A 25,585-nucleotide genomic window follows, 5' to 3' on the forward strand; every position below is an offset into this window, starting at 1 on the left:
CATTCACCCTATTGCTTACACCAATCCAGTTGGTTTCAGATCAACACAAGTGCCTAGCGAGAAGGGGTTAGGATTTCTTCTGGACAGGGCCTGACTCTAGTGGCCCAGAGTGGTCTAAGCCACTGCATCTCAGTGCTTGAGGCGTCACTACACTGAATAAAGGTAAAATAAATAAATACATTAATATCCCTTATTGGGACAGTGGTTAGTGTGCTGGTCATTGGTGCTAGAGGTGTGGATTTGAGACCTGTTAGGGGAGGCCACTGCATTCCAAGCTATATACGTTCATTTCATTATTTGGCAACAGTTACAACCATCTTGAAAAATGTGAAACAGGTTGTACCCAGAACAACTAAAATACCTAAAATTATTATTTTTTAAACCAGCTGATTCAGGCCTGAACAATACAACTTTAGTGATAGTAATAATCTTAGTAAGACGCAAACTTTGCAAACTTAAAAAAAAATTACTGTAGTTGTAGCCAGACTCACACACTGCAGGAGATCCTCATGGCCTTTTACAGCACATTTTTATTTTTTATTTCACTTTTATTTAACCAGGTAAGCCAGTTGAGAACAAGTTCTCATATGAGTAGCTGTGTTTAAAATAACTGATAACAGAAGTGTTGTTGGGAGGTGGGTTCATCGAGATGTTGTCCGTTCATGTGCCAGATGTAGGTGGGGTTGGCACTCAGAATCGAATCCACCAACTGAGCTACATCCCTGCCGGCCATTCCCTCCCCTACCCTGGACGACTTGTGCGCAGCCCCATGGGTCTCCCGGTCGCGGCTGGCTACGACAGAGCCTGGATTCGAACCAGGATCTCTAGTGGCACAGCTAGCGCTGCGATGCAGTGCCTTAGACCACTGCGCCACTCGGGAGGTTGTTATACTGCTTAAACGGTAAGGAAACCAATATGTCATTTTGTAATTTGGGTGAACTATACCTTTATTAAGCATCTTGTCCTAAATTGCTTTATGACATTTTAGAATTGTGTGTAGCTAAAACAGTATAGAGAATGCGGGTAACCAATGAATGAGCCCGTACCTGCCACAGGCCAGAGAAAGACCACCAACACACTTCCTGCTGTTCTCAAGGCCATTGTTGCATCTCCATCCCGGCAGTCTTACAAACAATAAACATCAACTTACTCTATAGCTGGTGAATAACTATGCCCTATACATCAACTAAGAGGTGAACCATCACGTGTTGAACAGACTTGTCTAAAGTACTGTATACACAAAATTATTCATTTATTGCTTCAAATCTGTTTTATTCTTACAACCCTGATTATAAATTTGATACCTGGGTCCAATTTCATTACCCAGAAGAACATGGTTTATGACAAAAACATACTATCAAACACAATATTATAAGATATCTTTGAGTGTACTTACAGAATGAAGGGGAGAGGTCTTGTAAGCCAACTCACCGGCAGTAAGACTAGGGTCGACTCACATACAGTGAGGGGGAAAAAAAGTATTTGATCCCCTGCTGATTTTGTACGTTTGCCCACTGACAAAGACATGATCAGTCTATAATTTTAATTGGTTGGTTGGTTTATTTGAACAGTGAGAGACAGAATAACAAACAAAAAAATCTGGATAAACGCTTGTCAAAAATGTTATAAATTGATTTGCATTTTAATGAGGGAAATAAGTATTTGACCCCTCTGCAAAACATTACTTAGTACTTGGTGGCAAAACCCTTGTTGGCAATCACAGAGGTCAGACTTTTCTTGTAGTTGGCCACCAGGTTTGCAAACATCTCAGGAGGGATTTTGTCCCACTCCTCTTTGCAGATCTTCTCCAAGTCATTAAGGTTTCGAGGCTGACTTTTGGCAACTCGAACCTTCAGCTCCCTCCACAGATTTTCTATGGGATTATGGTCTGGAGACTGGCTAGGCCACTCCAGGACCTTAATGTGCTTCTTCTTGAGCCACTCCTTTGTTGCCTTGGCCGTGTGTTTTGGGTCATTGTCATGATGGAATACCCATCCACATCCCATTTTCAATGCCCTGGCTGAGGGAAGGAGGTTCTCACCCAAGATTTGACGGTACATGGCCCCGTCCATCGTCCCTTTGATGCAGTGAAGTTGTCCTGTCCCCTTAGCAGAAAAACATCCCCAAAGCATAATGTTTCCACCTCCATGTTTGACGGTGGGGATGGTGTTCTTGGGGTCATAGGCAGCATTCCTCCTCCTCCAAACACGGCGAATTGAGTTGATGCCAAAGAGCTCAATATTGGTCTCATCTGACAACAACACTTTCACCCAGTTCTCCTCTGAATCATTCAGATGTTCATTGGCAAACTTCAGACGGCCCTGTATATGTGCTTTCTTGAGCAGGGGGACCTTGCGGGCGCTGCTAGATTTCAGTCCTTCACGGCGTAGTGTGTTACCAATTGTTTTCTTGGTGACTATGGTCCCAGCTGCCTTGAGATCATTGACAAGATCCTCCCGTGTAGTTCTGGGCTGATTCCTCACCGTTCTCATGATCATTGCAACTCCACGAGGTGAGTTCTTGCATGGAGCCCCAGGCAGAGGGAGATTGACCGTTATTTTGTGTTTCTTCCATTTGCGAATAATCGCACCAACTGTTGTCACCTTCTCACCAAGCTGCTTGGCGATGGTCTTGTAGCCCATTCCAGCCTTGTGTAGGTCTACAATCTTGTCCCTGACATCCTTGGAGAGCTCTTTGGTCTTGGCCATGTTGGAGAGTTTGGAATCTAATTGATTGATTGCTTCTGTGGACAGGTGTCTTTTATACAGGTAACACGCTGAGATTAGGAGCACTCCCTTTAAGAGTGTGCTCCTAATCTCAGCTCGTTACCTGTATAAAAGACACCTGGGAGCCAGAACTCTTTCTGATTGAGAGGGGGTCAAATACTTATTTCCCTCATTAAAATGCAAATCAATTTATAACATTTTTGACATGCGTTTTTCTGGATTTCTTTGTTGTTATTCTGTCTCTCACTGTTCAAATAAACCTACCATTAAAATTAGAGACTGATCATTTATTTGTCAGTGGGCAAACGTACAAAATCAGCAGGGGATCAAATACTTTTTTCCCTCACTGTAACCAGTTGATTTAATGTCCTTCCATGTTAAGACATGTACACAACGCAATAATACAACTATTGTTACTGTCACTAGGCGTATATCAAATGTATGAACATGAGATCCTCTGTCCAACATGAATCACTCAAACTCTCCTGTTGGATTTATCTATAGTTATGCACATGTGCAAACGGCATTTATTTACAATTGTAAACTGGGTGGTTCGAGCCCTGAAAAGCTGATCGATTGAAAGCCGTGGTATATCTGACCATGTACCACAGGAATGACCCCCCCCAAAAAATATATTTTACTGTTCTAATTTTCATAAAACAAATGAGGGATTTCGGTAAGATAACTTTTCAGTCAGAAATGGCTGTAATTACGTTGCAGCTTCAACAACACGGACAGCGCTATACACACTGTTGATGTGTGGTGGTCGCTGCAGCAGGGAGGGGAGACCGACAACGGGTGCTGGTCACACAGTCACTCCCTCAGCTCACAAGTCTGAGCCAGGCGGCGCAATCAAATCAATTGCGGTCGGACTCCCTCTAGTTATTTGTGTGTCTAAAGTATTTAATCAAACTGTGCGCTTAAAGCATCAGACAAGCTCAATGCATACAGTTGATTTCATTTAAAACACATAGGATTTGTCTAATACGGTGCATTGGGAAAGTATTCAGACCCCTTCACTTTTTTCCACATTTTATTATGTTGCAACCTTATCCTAAAATTGATTAAATTAAAAATGTTCCTCATCAATCTACACACAATACCCCATAGTGACAAAGCGAAAACAGGTTTTTAGAAAATGTTCTACATTTATTACAAATAAAAAACATAAATACCTTATTTACATAAGTATTCAGAACTTTGTAATGAGACTCGAAATTGAGCTCAGGTGCATCCTGTTTCCATTGATCCTCCTTGAGATGTTTCTACAACTTGATTGGAGTCCACGTGTGGTAAATTCAATTGATTGGACATGATTTGGAAAGGCACACACCTGTCTACATAAGGTCCCACAGTTGACAGTGCATGTCAGAGAAAAAACCAAGCCATGAGGTCGAAGGAATTGTCCGAATTGTTCATCCCTACGGTGAAGCATGGTGGTGGCACCATCATGCTGTGGGGATGTTTTTCAGCGGCAGGGACTGGGAGACTAGTCAGGATCGGGGAAAAGATGAACGGAGCAAAGTACAGAGAGATCCTTGATGAAAACCTGCTCCAGAGCGCTCAGGACCTCAGACTGGGGCGAATGTTCAGCTTCCAACAGGACAACGACCCTAAACACACAGCCAAGACAACGCAGGAGTGGCTTCGGGACAAGTCTCTGAATGTCCTTGAGTGGCCCAGACAGAGCCCGAACTTGAACCCGTTCGAACATCTCTGGAGAGACTTGAAAATAGCTTACCCCTATACATACCTGATAGAGCTTGAGAGGATCTGCAGAGAAGAATGGGAGAAACTCCCCAAATACAGGTGTGCCAAGCTTGTAGCGTAATACCCAAGAAGAAGCGAGGCTGTAATCGCTGCCAAAGGTGCTTCAACAAAGTACTGAGTAAAGGGTCTGAATACTTACGTAAACGTGATATTTCTTTAATTTCTTTTTTTAAAATTGCAAAATTGTCTAAAAACCTGTTTTTGCTTTGTCATTATGGGGTATTGTGTGTAGATTGATGAGGGGGAAAAAACCATTTAATCAATTTTAGAATTAGGCTGTAACGTAACAAAATGTGGAAAAGTCAAGGGGTCTGAATACTTTCCGAATGCACTTTGTATGGAAAAATACACGTTTGAAAATGTAGACCAGTCGATTGGTCAGAAAAACAAATTACTATATATTTTTGTCAGGGACAGCCCTAGTTCTCTCTGCTTCCGCACGGCAAGCGGTACCGGTGCATCGTCTGACACCAACAGGCTCCTGAACAGCTTCTATTCTCAAGCCATAAGACTGATAAATAGCTAACTAAATGGCTTTCACATAATATCTGAGTTGATCCTTATACACACACAATCATCATACGTACATCTATTCATCATACTGTATATCCTGATGCCTAGTCACCTGACCCCTATACATATCTACCTCCATCACTCCAGTATCCCTGCACATTGTTAATATGGTACTGGAACTGACCCTGTATATAGTCACCTTACCCCTATACATATCTACCTCTATCACTCCAGTATCCCTGCACATTGTTAATATGGTACTGGAACTGACCCTGTATATAGTCACCTTACCCCTATACATATCTACCTCTATCACTCCAGTATCCCTGCACATTGTTAATATGGTACTGACCCTGTATATAGTCACCTGACCCCTATACATATCTACCTCTATCACTCCAGTATCCCTGCACATTGTTAATATGGTACTGACCCTGTATATAGTCACCTGACCCCTATACATATCTACCTCTATCACTCCAGTATCCCTGCACATTGTTAATATGGTACTGGAACTGACCCTGTATATAGTCACCTTACCCCTATACATATCTACCTCTATCACTCCAGTATCCCTGCACATTGTTAATATGGTACTGGAACTGACCCTGTATATAGTCACCTTACCCCTATACATATCTACCTCTATCACTCCAGTATCCCTGCACATTGTTAATATGGTATTGAAATGACCCTGTACATAGTCACCTTACCCCTGTACATATCTACCTCCATCACTCCAGTATCCCTGCACATTGTTAATATGGTATTGAACTGACCCTGTACATAGTCACCTTACCCCTATACATATCTACCTCCATCACTCCAGTATCCCTGCACATTATTAATATGGTATTGAACTGACCCTGTATATAGTCACCTTACCCCTATACATATCTACCTCCATCACTCCAGTATCCCTGCACATTATAAATATGGTATTGAACTGACCCTGTATTTAGCTTCTTACTTTCTCCTGTTCTTATTTCTTATTTGTATTTCTTGTGTGTTTTTGTTCTACCTTGTGTTATTTTTAGTGCTACATTGATGTTGATTACTGCATTGTTGGGTTTAGAGCTTGAAAGAAAGACATTTCACTGTACTTTGTGCACGTGACATTAACACTTTAAAACTTCAAGTCCAAAACGAAGGCCCGAAAACACATTGCTTTATGAAAATTGCAGGACCTGCTTAATCTAAACCCTAGATTTGTGAAAACTCTTCACAAGTTGTGGGTGTCACCTGTGTAGACTGATCCCCAATTTCCTGGACCCAAGATCCCATATGAATGTTCAAGACACACAACAGGCTGAACAGTGAGGTCACTTCCCATGTGGCTCCGTTGGTAGACAGGATTGTGGGGGTCGATTCCCACAGGGGGACCAGTCCAGAAAACGTACGCCCTCACTACAGTAAGTCGCTCTGGATAAGAGCGTCCGCTAAATCACTAATATGTCATTTCCCACAGTTAAAATCCCCCCTATAAGAGCTACAAGGGCTAATATTTGTGTAAACTCTTTATAATTGTAATCTGTGGGTGTCGCTGAGTAGGCTGAAACCCCATTTCATGGACCCAAGATCCATAGGTAAGGCTGTACATTATATTATATAAGTATGCCACCAATGCAATTCTTTAATCTATACATACACAGTGTGATTTCAACTGATTTTTTTTTGGGGGGGGTCAAATTAACTAATGTTGAATTTATATAACAACATTCCAACCTTGTTTAGCATTATCCAGTCCAATTGTGGCATGATTTCACTATTTTCGTCCGTTAGCGTCAGTTTCATTTTGGGGACTTTTATTTAGAAGGCGAACAGCCGATTCTACTATTCTTGCTCACGACTAATGTTGTTCACGACACACACGGGCCGCCCGCCTCCTGCTGCTGCTGTCACCGTCCAATGCTCCGGAGCAACGCCAGGAGGCGCTGTTGTCCGTATGCTGCTGAGTGCTGCTGTCACGTACCCCTTCAGACACACATCAATGTAGGCGGATACTTGAAACCAGAGACGTAGGTTAGTTAACACTTTGTTGGTGTGGGTTTATCTTTTATCAGATCCATGATGGTTGTCAACGTGTTTTACAGTAACCCAATCCCAAAGAGCAAGCAGAAGCACAGTGGCCAGGAAAAGAAGGAAGAAACGTAATTTTGGCGGAACCGAATAATGTAATGTAAAGAGTAGCCTACATATGACCATAATCTAGTTTTGTGGATGATTGATTGAAAACGTTTTATACTGTATGTCCTCCTGTCTCTACTATGCAGACTGTTATTTTTTGAAACCTACATAATCTCTGTCTTTGCTGCATGTGTCATGTACCAATTCAACACTAAATAATAATATGCCATTTAGCAGACGCTTTTATCCAAAGCGATTTACAGTCATACGTGCATACATTTTTGTGTATGGGTGGTCCCGGGGATCGAACCCACTACCCTGGCGTTACAAGCGCCGTGCTCTACCAGCTGAGCTACAGAGGACCAGAAGTGCCACTAGACGTGCCCTCACAGGAGCATACATCTTTAATTGATCAATCTCTGAACTGAAGTGAAGTTTGTAACTTACCTCCATTCCAAAAAAAGATTAGTCCATACGTAAAAAATGTATGCACACATGACTGTAAGTCGCTTTGGATAAAAGCGTCTGCTAAATGGCATTTTATAGAAAGGTGTAGTTTCTATGTTGGCCACTTGAGTGCGCTAGAGTTTCACTTGTTAAATGACTAGTCCTTTTAACCGCAGGAACCACATAGCAGGATAACAACTCTGTCAGTAATCTGCCAGAAGAAACTACACAGATAGTTAAACATGTCAGAATAAAATACCACCCAAAATCTTCTTCTCATGGATACCTTTAGTCTGACTGCCATCATTGCGGTCGTTTGTAGTGACGAGGGGTGTTGTACAAAACAATCATCAGCGATTGGATTTTCTCTAACCAATCAGAGTATCTTCTTCTTCTTTTTCTTTGAGATTGGGTTGGTTGATCGCGTCCAACTTTTACGGTGCATACACCGCCTCCTACTGTACTGGAGTGTGAGGCCATTCACGGACCACCTACATTACATGATCTTCATTAGTCCTGTTCCTCTAAGAAAGTGAAATAGAGCCCTAGACACCACTATCCTCCCCTTTCCCCCCCCCACTACACCACCCAAACCCCAACCCCGTCCAGCCTCTCTACCCCCCCCCCCCCCACTACACCACCCAAACCCCAACCCCGTCCAGCCTCTCTAACCCCCCCCCCCCCACTACACCACCCAAACCCCAACCCCGTCCAGCCTCTCTACCCCCCCCCCACTACACCACCCAAACCCCAACCCCGTCCAGCCTAATCTCACCCTTTCACACAAGGCGTCTCTAAAATGTGCAGTTTTATCACACAACACAATGCCACAGACGTCTCAAGTTTTGAGGGAGCGTGCAATTGTCATGCTGACTGCAGGAATGTCTACCAGAGCTGTTGCCAATAGAACTGATGTTCATTTCTCTACCATAACGTCGAATTTGGCAGTATGTCCAAACGGCCTCACAACCGCAGACCACGTGTATGGAGTCGTGTGGGCGAGCGGTTTGCTGATGTCAACGTTGTGAACAGAGTGCCCCATGGTGGCGGTGGGGTTATGGTATGGGCAGGCATAAGTTATGGACAACAAACACAATTTCATTTTATCGATGGCAATTTGAACGCACAGACCTCATGTACACAATTCCTTGAAGCTGAAAATGTCCCAGTTCTTCCATGGCCTGTATACTCACCAGACATGTCACCCATTAAGCATGTTTGGGATGCTCTGGATCGACGTGTACAACAGCGTGTTCCAGTTCCCACCAATATCCAGCAACTTCGCCCAGCCATTGAAGAGGAGTGGGACAACATTCCACAGGCCACAATCAACAGCCTGATCAACTCTATGAGAAGGAGATGTGTGGCGCTGCATGAGGAAAATGGTGGTCACACCAGATACTGACTGGTTTTCTGATCCACACCCCTAGCGTCTTTTAAAGATATCTGTGACTCCCCCCTTTTTTATTTTTTATTATTTTACTACTAGCATTCCCTTTGCCAAAGATCGAGCCCAAGGACTTGACTTCCCTGCGGCCCAGCGGGACCTGAATATCTACCCCCTCTCTCCTCACAGCACTCTTAGCCACAACATCGGCCTTCTCAATACCATCCACACCCACATGGGAGGGTGCCCAGCAAAAGCTTACCACCACTCCCATTCTCTCCAATCCCATTAACAGCACCGTCATCTCCACAAATAAGTCTCCCCTATCCGACCTGCCCGTCTTCACACTTCCTCAACACTGCAGCCTTAATCAGAGCAGATCACCACTCTGAGAGGTTTCAACTCCTCCTCCACCCCATCTCAAACCTATAATCATGGCCATCAACCAGGCCGCAAACACTGACACATAATCAGTTAACCCGCTTACATACTCTAACATTGAAATCTGGAATATACACCCCTGCCCCCACCCTAGCACTGACTGGATCCTATGAACCATCTATATACAGTATATCCTTAAAAAACTAATACAACTGATTATCTATATACAGTGTATCTCTCCACACACAGTCTCATGTCCTCTTCCCATTCTCTCCTACCCTCAATCATATCCACATCTACACATCTAAACAGCCAACGGAGGAACGTTCCCCAATGCAATTGCCGTCCCCGTCTCTCTCTCTCGCCCCCCCCCCCCCCCAGTCCATATTCTACCACTTTCTGCCCGACTGTCCACCCGTACGCCCTCTGCTTACCCACTCCTCGCTCCCAGCATTCCCCAGTTGCCATGACCGCAGGATGTCGTTCTGAACACCCCTTTCAACCTCGACCCAGTACGCTAATGCAAGTTAGTACCGCCTTATCCTCAGTGGCAGTTCCCCACTATCCACCCGTACTGACTCAACAGGTGTCGTCCTGAAGGATCCCACACACTATCCACCCGTACTGACTCAACAGGTGTCGTCCTGAAGGATCCCACCCACTATCCACCCGTAATGCCTCAACAGGTGTCGTCCTGAAGGATCCCACACACTATCCACCCGTAATGACTCAACAGGTGTCGTCCTGAAGGATCCCACACACTATCCACCCGTAATGACTCAACAGGTGTCGTCCTGAAGGATCCCACACACTATCCACCCGTAATGACTCAACAGGTGTCGTCCTGAAGGATCCCACACACTATCCACCCGTAATGACTCAACAGGTGTCGTCCTGAAGGATCCCACACACTATCCACCCGTAATGCCTCAACAGGTGTCGTCCTGAAGGATCCCACACACTATCCACCCGTAATGCCTCAACAGGTGTCGTCCTGAAGGATCCCACACACTATCCACCCGTAATGCCTCAACAGGTGTCGTCCTGAAGGATCCCACACACTATCCACCCGTAATGCCTCAACAGGTGTCGTCCTGAAGGATCCCACACACTATCCACCCGTAATGCCTCAACAGGTGTCGTCCTGAAGGATCCCACACACTATCCACCCGTAATGTCTCAACAGGTGTCGTCCTGAAGGATCCCACACACTATCCACCCGTAATGCCTCAACAGGTGTCGTCCTGAAGGATCCCACACACTATCCACCCGTAATGCCTCAACAGGTGTCGTCCTGAAGGATCCCACACACTATCCACCCGTAATGCCTCAACAGGTGTCGTCCTGAAGGATCCCACACACTATCCACCCGTAATGCCTCAACAGGTGTCGTCCTGAAGGATCCCACACACACAATCTCAGGGCCCTTGACTGTATCCTTTCTAGGCGCTGTAGTACCGTTTTGGCCGCCGATCCATATACAAAGCGCCCATAATAAAAAATTTAAAAACTTAATTTCAATATTATTGAACATGTCTCTTGTACGTAAGCCTCCCATCAAACCACATACCTAAATACTTCAACTCAGACGCCCTACTGTATATCCTGGCCGTTTATTTGCAGCCCTAACAGCTTTAACCTTCCTCCTAGAATACACCATAAAGCAGGACTTGGCCACAGACATCCTAAACCCCCATGTTAGAGACCAATCTCCCACAGCTTCTAGCATCTTCCTCGTCACATATTTCACATTCCCACCTCTCTTCCATACAGACCCCATCATCAGCATACAAGGCAATACCCACTCCCTGTCCCACCTCCTTAAATATATAATCTATCATCAGGGTGAAGAACACCGGGCTGACCACGCTTCCCTGAGGAGTACCGTTGTCCACTTCAAACCACATTGACAATTCTGACCTCACACTCATCTGTATGACTCGATCGAACAGGAAGTCCATGATCCAGTTATACAGATGTCCGCCAATGCCCAATGCACTCAACTTGATCAACAACCCTTTCCCTCCACATGGTATCGTAGCTTTCTCAATGTCAAAATACACAACACTCATCACCTCTTTTAACTCTCACCATGTCAGACCTCCCTCTCCTGAACCCACTCTGTGCTGCGCTCGTAAAACCCCTAACTTCCAAGAAATACATCATCCTCCATCAACTTACACATGCTGGATGTCAGCGCAATAGGACTATAACTGCCCGCCCAGGTGGGATCTAATCAGAGCATCAAAGACCAATGACGAATTTTTAAAACTGACGCTTTACTCGCGTGTGTTCTGGCTCTGGACCAATCAGACGGCCCCAGTTGGCATTCAGTGAAGGGTCGGGGAGGTACTCAGATCCAGGCTCATTGTGTCTGTGATTGGCCAGAGCAAGGAGTCTTGGTAGCCAAGCAACAATAGAGTAGCCTAGGTAACTGACTTACTGTTTATGTATTCAACAACGACACATTGTTGCCTTGCCAAACAAACCTTGTTCTGCCAAACAACGACAACCTGGCAAACAGACTGGCATCCAGACCTGGCAAACAGACTGGCATCCAGACCTGGCAAACAGACCTGGCAAACAGACTGGCATCCAGACCTATTGAGATATTTAATGACCACGACTGTCCAATAAACAAACCCTGAACTCCTTCTGCCTAGCAGACATGAGGTGTGTGAGTGTGTGTGTGTGTGTGTGTGTGTGTGTGTGCTAAACATGCATTCCAAATGTTCACACGGGCATAAGGCTTTACCAACCATATCAATGTATGGTTGGATGTCTTTATGCCACAAATAGACCATGGGGGGGGTCAGGTTGATGTTACACAGTGATTCCTTACACATTACTACATGCATTATCCCATTTACAAGGAACGGTGTCCAGTTGGAAAAGCCATAACGCTTGACCACTTGAACACAGCTGGAAAGAGAGCTAGCCTATTGGACATCTCTCACCTGTACCCAGTGTGTTACAGAACGATATCGCCAAGAATCATAATCTATCATTGATTCCCCTGAATGAGAGTGCATGTGTGTGATAAAGGTTCCGGTTTCCTTCTGTAGTCATTGGATCAGTACTCAGACCCTAACCTAATATAAAATGAGAGAAAAACACTTTTTGGGGAGGTTCTCTTCTGCACTGTTCAACCAATCCAGTAAATGTGGAGGAAGAGTTCAGATGGAGAGTCGCCTTGCTAAAGGACGACTTGCACTTCCTGATTTGGCCTCGTTTTGAAGATTGCTCATTAAGAAATGATAGAGGCTGTGACTGAAGCCAAACAAAAGTTGTCTTGGGGTGTGGTTTGATGTGGGTGTGGTGGACGTTCGCATATCGTACCCTTGCAGGTACTGTTGTTTGTCCCTCATGAGTCACTGTAGCAACAACATAACCACTTCCTTAAAATAGTCAGAATTAATTCTAAGATAAATAATGTAGACGTTTTTTTGCCGAGGTCTTAGTCCCGCAATTTTACATCTAGCTAAGGTGATTGGTGCAGTATTTCTCAAGTTAAAAACATTTGCATGAAAACTAGTCAGTGCGCTGCATACAATGGAGTCAGGAAAGTCTTGTTGCATGCTCAGGACTGATTTCTGAGAACAATAACACGTCTACAACTTCCTCATCAGCTGTCAAACTATCGTAAATAAAGAACAAGCTACATGCTGTTTATCAGTGCCCAAAATCACTTGTTAGCTAGCTAAGTTCGAACTCTGTGTTTTTAATGAAGCTAGGAAGTAGTAGCTAGCAGGCTTATCAAGTCACCAGCGAGCAGAGACGTGTGGAGACGTGTGGAGACGAGCGGAGACGTGTGGAGACGTGTGGAGACGAGCGGAGACGTGTGGAGACGTGTGGAGACGAGCGGAGACGTGTGGAGACGTGTGGAGACGTGTGGAGACGAGCGGAGACGTGTGGAGATGTGTGGAGACGAGCGGAGACGTGTGGAGACGTGTGGAGACGTGTGGAGACGAGTGGAGATGTGTGGAGACGTGTGGAGACGAGCGGAGACGTGTGGAGACGTGTGGAGACGTGTGGAGACGTGTGGAGACGTGTGGAGACGAGCGGAGACGAGCGGAGACGTGTGGAGACGTGTGGAGACGAGCGGAGACGTGTGGAGACGAGCAGAGACGTGTGGAGACGTGTGGAGACATGTGGAGACGTGTGGAGACGTGTGGAGACGAGCGGAGACGTGTGGAGACGAGCGGAGACGAGCGGAGACGTGTGGAGACGTGTGGAGACGAGCGGAGACGTGTGGAGACAAGTGGAGACGAGCGGAGACGTGTGGAGACGTGTGGAGACGTGTGGAGACGAGCGGAGACGAGCGGAGACGTGTGGAGACGAGCGGAGACGAGCGGAGACGTGTGGAGACGAGCGGAGACGTGTGGAGACGAGTGGAGACGTGTGGAGACGAGCGGAGACGTGTGGAGACGAGCAGAGACGTGTGGAGACGTGTGGAGACGTGTGGAGACGAGCGGAGACGTGTGGAGACGTGTGGAGACGAGCGGAGACGTGTGGAGACGTGTGGAGACGTGTGGAGACGTGTGGAAACGTGTGGAGATGTGTGGAGACGTGTGGAGATGTGTGGAGACGTGTGGAGACGAGCGGCCTAGGGAAAGGGCCTAGGGGCCAAGGGTTATTTCAACATAACATTGGCAACTGTTGTCTGATATGAACAGGTGTGAAGCACTGCGTATTGGGCAGGTCTGTCTCACTGTCTGGAGGTTCTGGCTGCTATGATTGGATACGTCAGCACAGCTGCTTCTCTCGTGTTAGTGGGCACTGGGAAAGTGGGCATGATCCTAATCCAGACCCAACCCTCCGGTAAGTCGTGACGAACTCGCTTACAAAACTCAGTTTTGGATGAAGACTGACTTTATGACCGTAATTAACTCATTTACACTTTGTAGTCAATTTTGGCACTGGAACGAATGCTTCTGACTCATATTGATGCCACATTTTTTTTTTTTTTTTCACCTTTATTTAACCAGGTAAGCCAGTTGAGAACAGGTTCTGATTTACAACTGCGACCTGGCCAAGATAAAGCAAAGTAGTGCAATAAAAACAACACAGAGTTACATATGGGGTAAAAAACATAAAGTCAGAAATACAACAGAAAATATATATACAGTGTGTGCAAATGTAGCAAGTTATGGAGGTAAGGCAATAAATAGGCTATAGTGCAGAATAATTACAATAGTATTAACACTGGAATGCTAGATGTGCAAGAGATTATGTGCAAATAGAGATACTGGGGTGCAAAAGAGCAAATAAATAACAATATAGGGATGAGGTAGTTGGGTGGGCTAATTTCAGATGGGCTGTGTACAGGTGCAGTGATCGGTAAGGTGCTCTGACAACTGATGCTTAAAGTTATTGAGGGAGATAAGAGTCTCCAGCTTCAGAGATTTTTGCAATTCGTTCCAGTCATTGGCAGCAGAGAACTGGAAGGAATGGCGGCCAAAGGAGGTGTTGGCTTTGGGAATGACCAGTGAGATATACCTGCTGGAGCGCAGACTACGGGTGGGTGCTGCTATGGTGACCAATGAGCTAAGATAAGGCGGGGATTTGCCTAGCAGTGATTTATAGATGGCCTGGAGCCAGTGGGTTTGACGACGAACATGTAGTGAGGACCAGCCAACAAGAGCGTACAGGTCACAGTGGTGGGTAGTGTATGTAGGCCGTTTCAAACCAGAGAAGTTGGTTCTAAGGGGCAGTTGACCTTTTAACGTCCAAAAGCGGAAGTCATTTCACAGGTTCTCTTTCCATTTCTCCTGAAAACTCCAACCTGGTTAGGGTGCTCCTACTCTAAAACACTTTATGAATAGGGGACCCTGGCCTACAGTTATATCATCCAAAGGATCCCACTGAGAAGTAGCAGTACCTTAGCAGGCAGCAGGATGCAATGACATGAAAGGTCTTTGGCTATTTGTAACAGCAGGTGTAATCTGTCCACACATGGTGTCCGACGTTTTGATGAAGCAGAGATTTAAAATATCCATCTATCTTTATCTGCATGCAGACTCAGATGAACTTTGAATAGAACCATTGAGTCATTCATTCTAGAGCATTAAGTCACGACGAGGGTTCTCAACAGTGCTGACGACGTTATTTAACACAAGCCTACTCAAACACATTAGAAAGCACATCAGCAACATCTGATAGGCCTAACTGCTTATTTATCTAAGAGAAGAGGGCGTCAGAGAGAGACGCTGTGTGTTTCGTAAATTCAAGGGATTCTCCTCAGCTCCTGCCGAGGTGCCAGCGGGTAGCAGGTGTACATCTCTCCAGCAACACGTCCTACTGTGCGCTCATGTGTGTGTGTAAACACTGGTATTGTTGTAGCCGAGCCCTTGCGTGAGTGAGCCTATTCTTCCCCTCATCAATTGAAACTCCGTCCGTGAGCAGGCTTGGCACCTCGCCAGAGAGACCCGGAGGGAGAGAGAGAGAGAGAGGGACAGGAGAGTGAGAGAGAGGGAGCTAACCAACCCTCCCCCCATCGCGCGAGGGGCCTTTAAACATTCCCATGGGCTAGCAGAGGGGGACACTTCCCTGTTTTTATTGTCTCGTCTAGTTCTCAGAATATAGGCCTAATAGAATATACCTTTTTTTGTCCATGCGAGGATGGACATGTTCTTGTTTTCGCGCTCTATTGAATGCAACCCGAAGCCACACAAATTATAGTGAACAAAAAATATGATAAACGCAACATGCAACAATTTCAAAGATTTTAATGATTTACAGTTCATATATAAGAAATCAGTCAATTGAAATAAATTCCCTACATCCTGGGCTGACATGGTTACAAGTGGTCTACGGTTGTGAGGCCAGTTGGACATACTGACATTCTCTAAAACGACGTTGGAGGCAGCTTATGAATATTCAATTATCTGGCAACAGCTCTGGTGGACATTCCTGCAGTCAGCATTTCAGTTGCATGCTCCCTCAAAACTTGAGACATCTGCGGCGTTGTATTGTGTGATAAAACTTCACATTTTAAAGTGGCCTTTTATTGTCCCCAGCACAAGGTGCACCTGTGTAATGATCATGCTGTTTAATTATCTTCTTGATATGCCACACCTGTCAGGTGGATGGATTATCTTGGCAAAGGAGAAATGCTCACTAACAGGGATGTAAACTAATTTGTGCACAACAATTGAGAGAAATACGTTTTTTGTACATATGGAACATTTGTGGAATGTTTTATTTCAGCTCATGAAACATGGGACCAACACTTTACATGTTGCGTTTATATTTTTGTTCAGTGTAATAATTCATAATCACAATTAGACGAATAACGTTTGGTCTCTGAAACACAACAAAAAAAATCGACCTTCTTCTCTCTCTCTCTCTCTGTTTTGACTGTCAAAGGTAGCCTCTATAAGTGTGAGGGGTTACTATGGGGTAAATGCCAAAGGAAGGTCCCGTTTTGACTTGAAGATTTAGAGACAATAGCTGCTGCGTGATGCCTACAGGTTATGACAAGTTGTGACCGAGATATTGGCATTTGTCTTCCATGCTAGTAATGTACTCACTGTCCCAATATTCGGAACCATATAGGTGCAGATCCCACAGCTCGTCAAAGCGTTGTAGATAAGGTACTACAAATTCATTCATCCTTTCTTTGCCACGCCTTTAAACGTAAACAAATGGAGGCTTGACCAATTACAAGCCTAGAATTCCCACGTAGCGATCTGCCGATGATCAGATGACTAAAGGAGAAACTATTTAAATATGTGATGAGAAACTTGACGCAGGTTCATACATTCACTCTGCTGCTACCGGTGTTACGCGTAGACGGAACACTGCCGCCGGCTTTTCATTGATACTTGGACGGTTGGACAGGTTCTCTGACAAACACCACCAACTGTGAAAGTTCCAGTTCTTATCGAAACAACGACGGGCTTCACATTTTTTTGAGTGAGAAAGAAATGACAAATATCACTCTTTCGTTGTGGATTTTCGTACTTTGTGCAGTTACAGTCTTTGTGTCGGGAGAGAACGCAGTTTTCAAAGGTAAAAGGATATCCAATCTAATCACAGAGAAACTATTTCATTTACCCTTTTTAACACCAGATTCGGATAGCCTGCCCTACATTTTCAATAATAGGCTAAACTACCCACTGGAATTTATTTGCGTCTTAAAGGAGAGACGCCATGAGGAAAGGGTCAATGACTCTAAGCAGTTTTAGCGTGAGTTGAAAACGTGTCTTTAGGAAGGGGTAACCATGGGGAGCAAAACCCGGACAAGACGCCACGTCTCCTGTTTCATGTGGAAAAGAGAATATCAGCTAAATCCGCGTTTTGCTGAGAGCCCAGTCAGTGTGCTGCGAGCCTATTTTAAAAGTAGCCCTAAGCAATCAATCAGAATTCAACATTTTGAATTTAGACCCTCTTTAAATGTCTTTACATTTCTACATTAAAGCAATTTTATAGAATGTCCACAGGATTCCACTTGATCCTGTTCTGTTCCTAACTAAGAGGAATTTATGCTCATGTGCCAGTCGTAACAAAGTTGTATAAATATTTTCCATGTGATTGGTAAATGACCCGCCTGACTACATGTAACCGGTGTGAAACGGCCAGCTAGTTATCAACGCGCGTTAGGAGCGTTTCAATCAGGTGACGTCACGCTCTGAGACCTTTAAGGAGGTGTTTCCCAGATCCGCGACGCCTACGGATTTTGTGGCGTGACGGGTAACTGTGCTGCGAGGGGGAACCGTTGTCGATGTGTGCAGAGGGATCTTGGTTCAAGCCCAGGTAGGTGCGAGAGAGGAACGGAATTAACACTGTAGGCAAATTTGCTTTGTTGAGACGCCGGTAGTCCGGTAAAACATATATATTTTTGACTCTGCAGATATCTTGAGTGTTCGTGTGAAAGCGTGGCAGTACGAGCACGACAGGTGTACGACATAAAACAGAAAGTGTGAAGAGTTCTGGACTGCCGAAATGTGTTCGCGGGACAGGGGCAGGAAGGCGCACAGGAGCAATTTACACGCGCCGAATTTAACAAGTGTAGACTACCGTGAAACGCTTACTTACGGGCCCTTTCCCAACAATGCAGAGTTAAACATTAATAAAAAGGAAATGTATGATAAAATAACAATAAGGACACTATATATATATATATATATATATATATATATATATATATATATATATATATATATATATATATACACACACACACGGACTAGACAGACTGGTACCTAGTGAACGTGCAGGGGTATGAGTTAGAGTTATAATGTAGGTAGGGGTAAAAGTGACTAGGCAATCAGGATAGATAATAAACAGTAGGAGCAGCAGTGTGTGTGATTTTTAGATATCGTCGCGGCAGTATGGCCTACGTGGCTAAATTGTATAGGCTACACTGTCTGTACTGTATTAGCAGGTGAATTCAGGGCGTTGTCCACAGAAATAGTTGCTTTTCAGCAACAGCTTCTTCTCCTTACTCTTCTCCTCCCATCTGCACTACACTGAATTGATGTGCGGCGGGCCTACCAAAGGCCGCCAGTTGCCCATTCCTGGCCTAGATGATCAAAAACGTGGGATGGGAAAAGCAAAGATGTTTACATTTTAGTCACTTAGCAGACGCTCTTATCCAGAGCCACTTACAGGAGCAATTAGGGTTAAGGGCCTTGCTCAAGGGCACATCGACAGATTTTTTTCACCTAGTCGGCTCAGGGATTAGAACCAGCGACCTTTCGGTTACTGGCACAACGCTCTTAACCGCTAAGCTACCTGCCGTTGATAGGGAGTCACTATATTGTGTTCACCAGTCTGGTGCAGTGGATGGAGGAAGAAGAATCAAGGACAACACTTTGAGGTGCACCTAGAGATGATGCTCATCCTAATGTCCCTCTTCCCTTCTCTCTCCCCCCCCCTCCTCTTCCCTTCTTTCTCTCCCCCCCCCCCTTTCCCTCTTCCCTTCTCTTTCTCCCCCCCTCATCTCTTCCCCCCCCCTCCTCTTCTCTCTCGTTCGCTCTCTTTCTCAGATGAGGAGTTTAAAGTGCTACACAGTGATGATGAGGCGCTCCATGACAGGATCACATACAACATGAGGAAGAGCCTGGATCTAGACGTGGACGGCTGCATCCTGCTGCCTGGTGAGAAGAGGAGTCTGCAGGAGTGTGGCTTCAACGTCACAGCCAAGACCATCTTTATTATCCACGGCTGGACGGTAAAACAGACACTCCTCTCTCCCTTTATAGACTGCCTTCACACACTTTGCTTCAGTGAGGCTTTGATGTGTCTGTGTTTTTAGAAATGGGTTTGAGGGGTCACATGAGCCTTTTAGATGTTCGACTGTTGTGTGTGTGTGTGTGTGTGCACACGATGAGTTGAAGACGGAAAGTTTGAGGATCGCTGACTTGCCCCCCCCCTCCCCAGATGAGCGGGATGTTTGAGAGTTGGATGCGGAAGCTAGTGGCGGCCATGATGCAGCGAGAGCCGGAGGCCAACGTAGTCATCGTTGATTGGCTGCCCATGGCCCACCAGCTCTACCCCGACGCTGTAAACCACACCCACCAAGTCGGCCTCAGCGTCGCCACCACCATCAACTGGCTCCAGGTGTGTGATTTTGATTTGAATTTATTTGATAGTTCAGTGGTGTCTTCTATTGGCCAGGAGTATTGGTGCATAGGGCTGTTGTATACATTGATCTCTAGGCTGACACATACTGACAGAGGACAGGACTGTCTCCAGTAGCTTAGCGAGCGGAGATGGATCCAGGACACGTGGAGTCCAGTGTGTTGGCACACCGCTGAGCAGCCGTACACCCTTGCAGTCCCACCAGCTGGCTAGAGGGGGTTTCCCTTAGCAACAGAACAGCTGGGAAGCCGTTGGCATCCTTTGCAGGTGTGGGTGGGAATTATAGAATCCCAAATGGGAGTTCTGGGTATACTGTCGTTTCCATTTGGTCGGTCGGGAGGGACTCGGCAGACGCTCTTGAGGAAGAGTTGTCCTCTGTCTAGTTTGCGATGGGAATCGCTCTCCACAAGAGCCAATGGCTGCATTCGCAGTCCTCTCCCCTCATTCGTGAATTTACTTCCACTAAGAGCAGAGACTGGGTGTAGTTCAAATGCACCATACTGCTTTCCTTTCTACCCATCTAGTCTATTTCAGATGGATGATTGAGGGAAAGGAGGCTATTTAACAGTATTGGGACGCGTCCCATTCAGGCCAGAATCTGTCCCCTGAACCAGGCCAGGACACTGACACTCAAGCCCATGGTTCAGGCTGTGGTTAGGGGAGTAGACCGAGACCAGCAGAGGCAGAAGGTAGAGGTGCTGTTGCATGGCATGAACAGCGTGAACGTATTCTTCCCTCATTATCTCCACTGGGATTGGCTGGTGCCCAGGGAATGACTGACTGCTATTGGCCGAGGGCCAGGTCTTGTTCAGTGAGTTTGGGGCGGGGGAGAGTGTAGCAGCTGCTGATGTGTGGTTTGTCTTGAATCCGATAGGAGGAACAGCAGCTGCCCTTGCAGAATGTGCATCTGATTGGCTACAGCTTGGGGGCTCATGTAGCGGGCTACGCCGGCACGTTCGTGCGAGGGAGCGTCGGCCGGATCACGGGTAAGTGGCGGCAGGATATGACCTCACTCACTGTTGCTCCTCACAGGAAACTGGATGAACCTTTGGAACGGTGCCAAGCTCCTGTAAATCAAACTCCGTACTAGTCCAGTAGGAAACAAGGACCCTTGTCAAATATCTAACGAGCATCAATATGTCATTATGGAGTGACGGATGTGTTAAGATGCCAATGGTCACGGTGTATTGACTGCAGAAGATGTATGCCTATAGCTCTTAGACACACCCCTCTCTTGTTCACCAAATGAGACGTTCCTGTTTCTCCCATCTCTCCTATAGGTCTAGACCCGGCAGGGCCCATGTTTGAGGGGGTGGGGGATGAGAAGCGCCTCTCTTCGGACGACGCTGACTTTGTGGACGTCCTGCATACGTACACGCGCGAGGCGCTGGGAGTGAGCATCGGGATCCAGCAGCCCATCGGAGACATTGACATCTACCCCAACGGAGGAGACGTGCAGCCGGGCTGTGACCTGACCAGCGTGCTGACCAGCGCCGCCGGAGGAAGTGAGTACCCACACACGGGGAGTAGTCGCCGAGAGACGCGGGGAGTAGTCGCCGAGAGACGCGGGGAGTAGTCGCCGAGAGACGCGGGGAGTAGTCGCCGAGAGACGCGGGGAGTAGTCGCCGAGAGACGCGGGGAGTAGTCGCCGAGAGACGCGGGGAGTAGTCGCCGAGAGACGCGGGGAGTAGTCGCCGAGAGACGCGGGGAGTAGTCGCCGAGAGACGCGGGGAGTAGTCGCCGAGACCAACATTTCTGAAACTTTCCCAAATTCAGTGTTTTTTTTAGAAATCTCATTTGGAGGATTATCTTGTAATACATTCCCTTCTGGTTCCAGAAATCCTCCAAACAAGATTTCTGAAACTCAGGGAATTATGGGAATTCTGTAACCTTAACTTGGACATGGTGCTGTACTGGTTTTGCTGTTGTGGTGAGTTAATCTGACTGTTCTTCTCTCCTCAGATTTCATGGATGTGATGAAGTGTGAGCACGAGCGAGCTGTACACCTGTTTGTAGACTCTCTGATCAGCAAGGCACACACAAGCTTTGCCTACCAGTGCACAGACCCTGAACGCTTCAAGAAGGGCATCTGCCTGAGCTGCCGTAAGAACCGCTGTAACCAGATGGGATACAACGCCAAGAAGACGAGGAAGAGGCGTAACAGCAAGATGTACCTGAAGACCCGCGCCGACACACCCTTCGGAGGTGAGCTGTGTTCTGTAGCCCTGTGATTGGTTAGTTTAGTGGTTCCAACACTATAACTGGGAGAGAAAAAAAACAGGTTAAGTTTTTGTGCTTTTTTTCTTAATAACTTACTAGTGGGCTCAGGGTTAAATCCTCCTGCAGGTAATTCTACATCTGTTGCTATAAACACCTTTTCTTATCGCTGGTCAAATTCTGATATCTCTAAACATTTGTTTTATGACGCACCTTGCAGTCATAAATGCTACTGTAATCTCCTGTGTGCGCTTAGCCCTTGCCCCTAGTGTTGATAACCGCTATTGACCCTCTTGGCTCTGTTTTTCCCTCCTAGGCATCCATTACCAGATGAAGATGCATGTGTTCAACAGAAAGCAGGCCGACGATGCTGACCCGACCTTCTACGTGAAGCTGTATGGCGCTCACAACGACAGCCACGACCTGCATGTGGACATGTGAGCACTGCTGTACTACATAGTACCCTATACTATACCTAACCCAGTATAAAGAAACAATGAAAAGACTTGAGTAGTACTATTGCGCCAACATTTCTACTTGTACTAGGTCTCATGGCTGTGTGCTGAGAAAAACCTCTGTACTGAATGGGTGACGTTAGGATTGTGGTGCTGCTCATTTTGAATTTGTGGTCTTGTGGCTTTTTTTGATCCAGCCCGAACTTCTCACTTTAATAGCAAATAAGTGAAGACTATTTACTGTATGTAGACGACCTGTGGTTGACCCTTTGTGTGTCTCTCTCCAGTCCTAACAAAGTGGGTCTGAACCTGACCAATACCTTCCTGGTCTTCACCGAGGACGACATCGGGGACCTGCTGAAGATCCGTCTGAGCTGGGAGGGGGCGTCTGAGTCCTTCGGGTCCTTCTGGAAAAACATTAAGAAGAACTTCTGGGACTGGAAGAGCAGCAGCACGCCCACCAACCAGGTGTTGGAGGTCCGCAGGATCCGTGTCAAGTGTGGAGAAACTCAGAAGAAGTAAGTTGGGGTGGGAGAACAGCGGCAGCCATTTTGTTTTTGTAATACTAGTTATATTCCACTGGGTGGTTCACCAAGCGGAGTCAGCCATCATTGATTTGATAATACGCTCATAAACCAGGACATTGTCATTATAGTCAATTATACCTTTATGAACTGGGACTCGGTTGCGCTGGAATATTAAGTCAAGTCTCTTGGTCTTTGCCTTTTTGTGTTGTCTTACACTTCTCGTATTGACCCGTTTTCCTTGTTTTGTGCTTGTGTAGGTTCACATTCTGTGCCCAGGACCCCTCAGTGACTGAGCTCACTCCAGGACAGGGGATCACATACGTCAAGTGTCGCGACGGCTGGGAGGTCAAACCCAGTAGGAAAAGGTACGGCCCAGCCCACTCAAATGGTGTTGAATTCTCCAACGGTGTCTTACATTTTTCATTTTTTTACATTTTAGTCATTTTAGCAGACGCTCTTATCCAGAGCGACTTACAGTTAGTGAGTTTTTCATACTGGCCCCTAGTGGGAATCAAACCCACAACCCTGGCGTTGCAAACGCCATGCTCTACCAACTGAGCTACATCCCCTGCCGGCCATTCCCTCCCCTAAACTGGACGAATTGTGCGCGCCGCCCCATGGGTCTCCCGGTCGCGGCCGGCTACGACAGAGCCTGGATTCGAACCAGGATCTCTAGTGGCACAGCCTAGCGCTGCAATGCGGCGCCTTAGACCACTGCGCCACTCGGGAGTCTTATTAGATTTGAATTACTTTAAACCATTCGACAACGTCCTGAGACTGTCTGTCTGTAGATGTATTGTCAATCATGTATATTGACTGTTCTTCATGCTTTGATTGACAGATTGCACATATAAGGATTCAGCACTTCAATGCGCTGTCACCATGGGGACCCGAAGGTGGAAGGAATGGCAGTAAGAACCGCCTTCTCTTCGTCTGAGCACCTGGACGGTTTACTTGTGGTCACATGACTCTGGGCTCTGTCAAATGGGACTGCGGGGAGGCGCTGCACGTGCTGGCAGTGGGGGGGGGGGATGGGCCTTAGTGTGCTGTCTGTCAGGACTGTCTGAGGATTCGCAGAGCGTTTCTTTGTGCAGACGGGCGGTCAACTCGGATTTAGAAAAATAGTGTTAAATATGTGTTATCCATCGGACGTTCCCCCCCAACAAACCTAGTCTCTTTACTGTATATTTTTATATTAATTTATGAAGAATGGAAGCACTGCAAGACCAAGCTTATTTATCAACCCCAAGTACACCCTGTACTGAAGCACGTTACATTGTTTGAATAATTCCCTATTTGTGAGCTGCAGTATTTGTCTGCTTGCGTGTGAGTGAATGTCGATTTTTGCGTGTGTGCACATAATTTGTGTATGAGCGTGCCTTTTGGATAGAGTGAGATTAACGTGAATACAATGTATAACTGAAGGATGTGACTGGGCTACATGCACATGATCTTTCACCGTGTCGCTATTATGGTTCTATGTACCATAGTTATTTGTGGGTGTGTTTTGTATGTGTGTGTGTGTATATAGTGTATGAAAATGTATGCACTCACTAACTGTAAGTCGCTCTGGATAAGAGCGTCTGCTAAATGACTAAAATGTGTCAAATGTAACTAACGTTTTTCAAAAAATAAACATTCACTTATTTTTAAAAGATTTGGCCTTTTTTTTTTTCTTCAGCTGGATAACTATACCGAGGTGTTATGAGTTTCTAGAATTTACTTAGACATTCTGTGGAGATTTTATACCAAGTGTTTATTGGATCACGAGCTTGTGGGTTCATCTAACAAACAGACATAGCCTTGCCCCATTGGCAGTTGAACACCTCACAACTTTTATACTCTTGGTTACACATTTCTTCAACCCCCCCCATCTGGCCATCGTCAATGAGCACTCGCATTCTTCTGATGTTATTACCCTTTACCCCAAGTCAGTATATCCCCAAGCCATCATGCTATCCTAAACATCAGTAATCTCCTTTTGACATAACGGAATATGGAACCAAGCCAATGATCTCGTAACTCTAACCTGGTCCCCACGATACGATGACATGACATCATTACAGGTGCTGTCTAAAATATGGTTAATTTGGCTCATCCTTGAGTGTAGAATACTTGAAATTCCCACAAGTTACTCACCTTTTTGACGTCAAAGGTTTACTAACAGGTTAGTTTACTACTAAAATATGGCAACCATTTATGAGTTGCTCTAACTTAACGCCCAAAATCGGATATTTCCTCAGTGTTCATAGTGAAGTGACTACGTTGACTTAATATGGACTTAACTAAAATATTTTTTAAGTCTACTTATCTCAAGTCTGAATTGGGCCCATAGTGCAAAGCTACTGCCTTTCTGAGACCTAAAGGTCACACAACCGCATGACGACATGTCGCCCTGGGTTAAATAATGCCTTGGTTGTTCTGGATCGGTGGTATAGACTGTGCTTC

General features: G+C 45.9%; 1 protein-coding gene across 2 annotated transcripts; it reads left to right on the plus strand.

Annotated features, from left to right (window-relative positions):
- The first annotated feature begins 17,078 nt into the window (after window positions 1-17,078).
- Window positions 17,079-24,794, plus strand: LOC311141645 (endothelial lipase-like). Of its 2 annotated transcripts, none has more exons than XM_084177043.1 (10): window positions 17,079-17,364; window positions 19,344-19,528; window positions 19,738-19,917; window positions 20,813-20,924; window positions 21,219-21,443; window positions 21,901-22,143; window positions 22,472-22,592; window positions 22,898-23,128; window positions 23,395-23,502; window positions 23,979-24,794. In XM_084177043.1, exons 1-10 carry the CDS (start codon window positions 17,280-17,282, stop codon window positions 23,989-23,991), a joined length of 1,503 nt encoding a protein of 500 aa, XP_084033169.1. In that variant the 5' UTR covers window positions 17,079-17,279; the 3' UTR covers window positions 23,992-24,794. The 2 variants fall into 2 exon arrangements, with proteins under 2 accessions (XP_084033169.1, XP_084033170.1); XM_084177044.1 differs by having other exon boundaries at window positions 17,090-18,108.
- Window positions 24,795-25,585: the final 791 nt, after the last annotated feature.

The sequence above is a fragment of the Coregonus lavaretus genome (assembly GCF_964263955.1).
Source record: "Coregonus lavaretus genome assembly, chromosome: 14".
NCBI lineage: Eukaryota > Metazoa > Chordata > Actinopteri > Salmoniformes > Salmonidae > Coregonus > Coregonus lavaretus.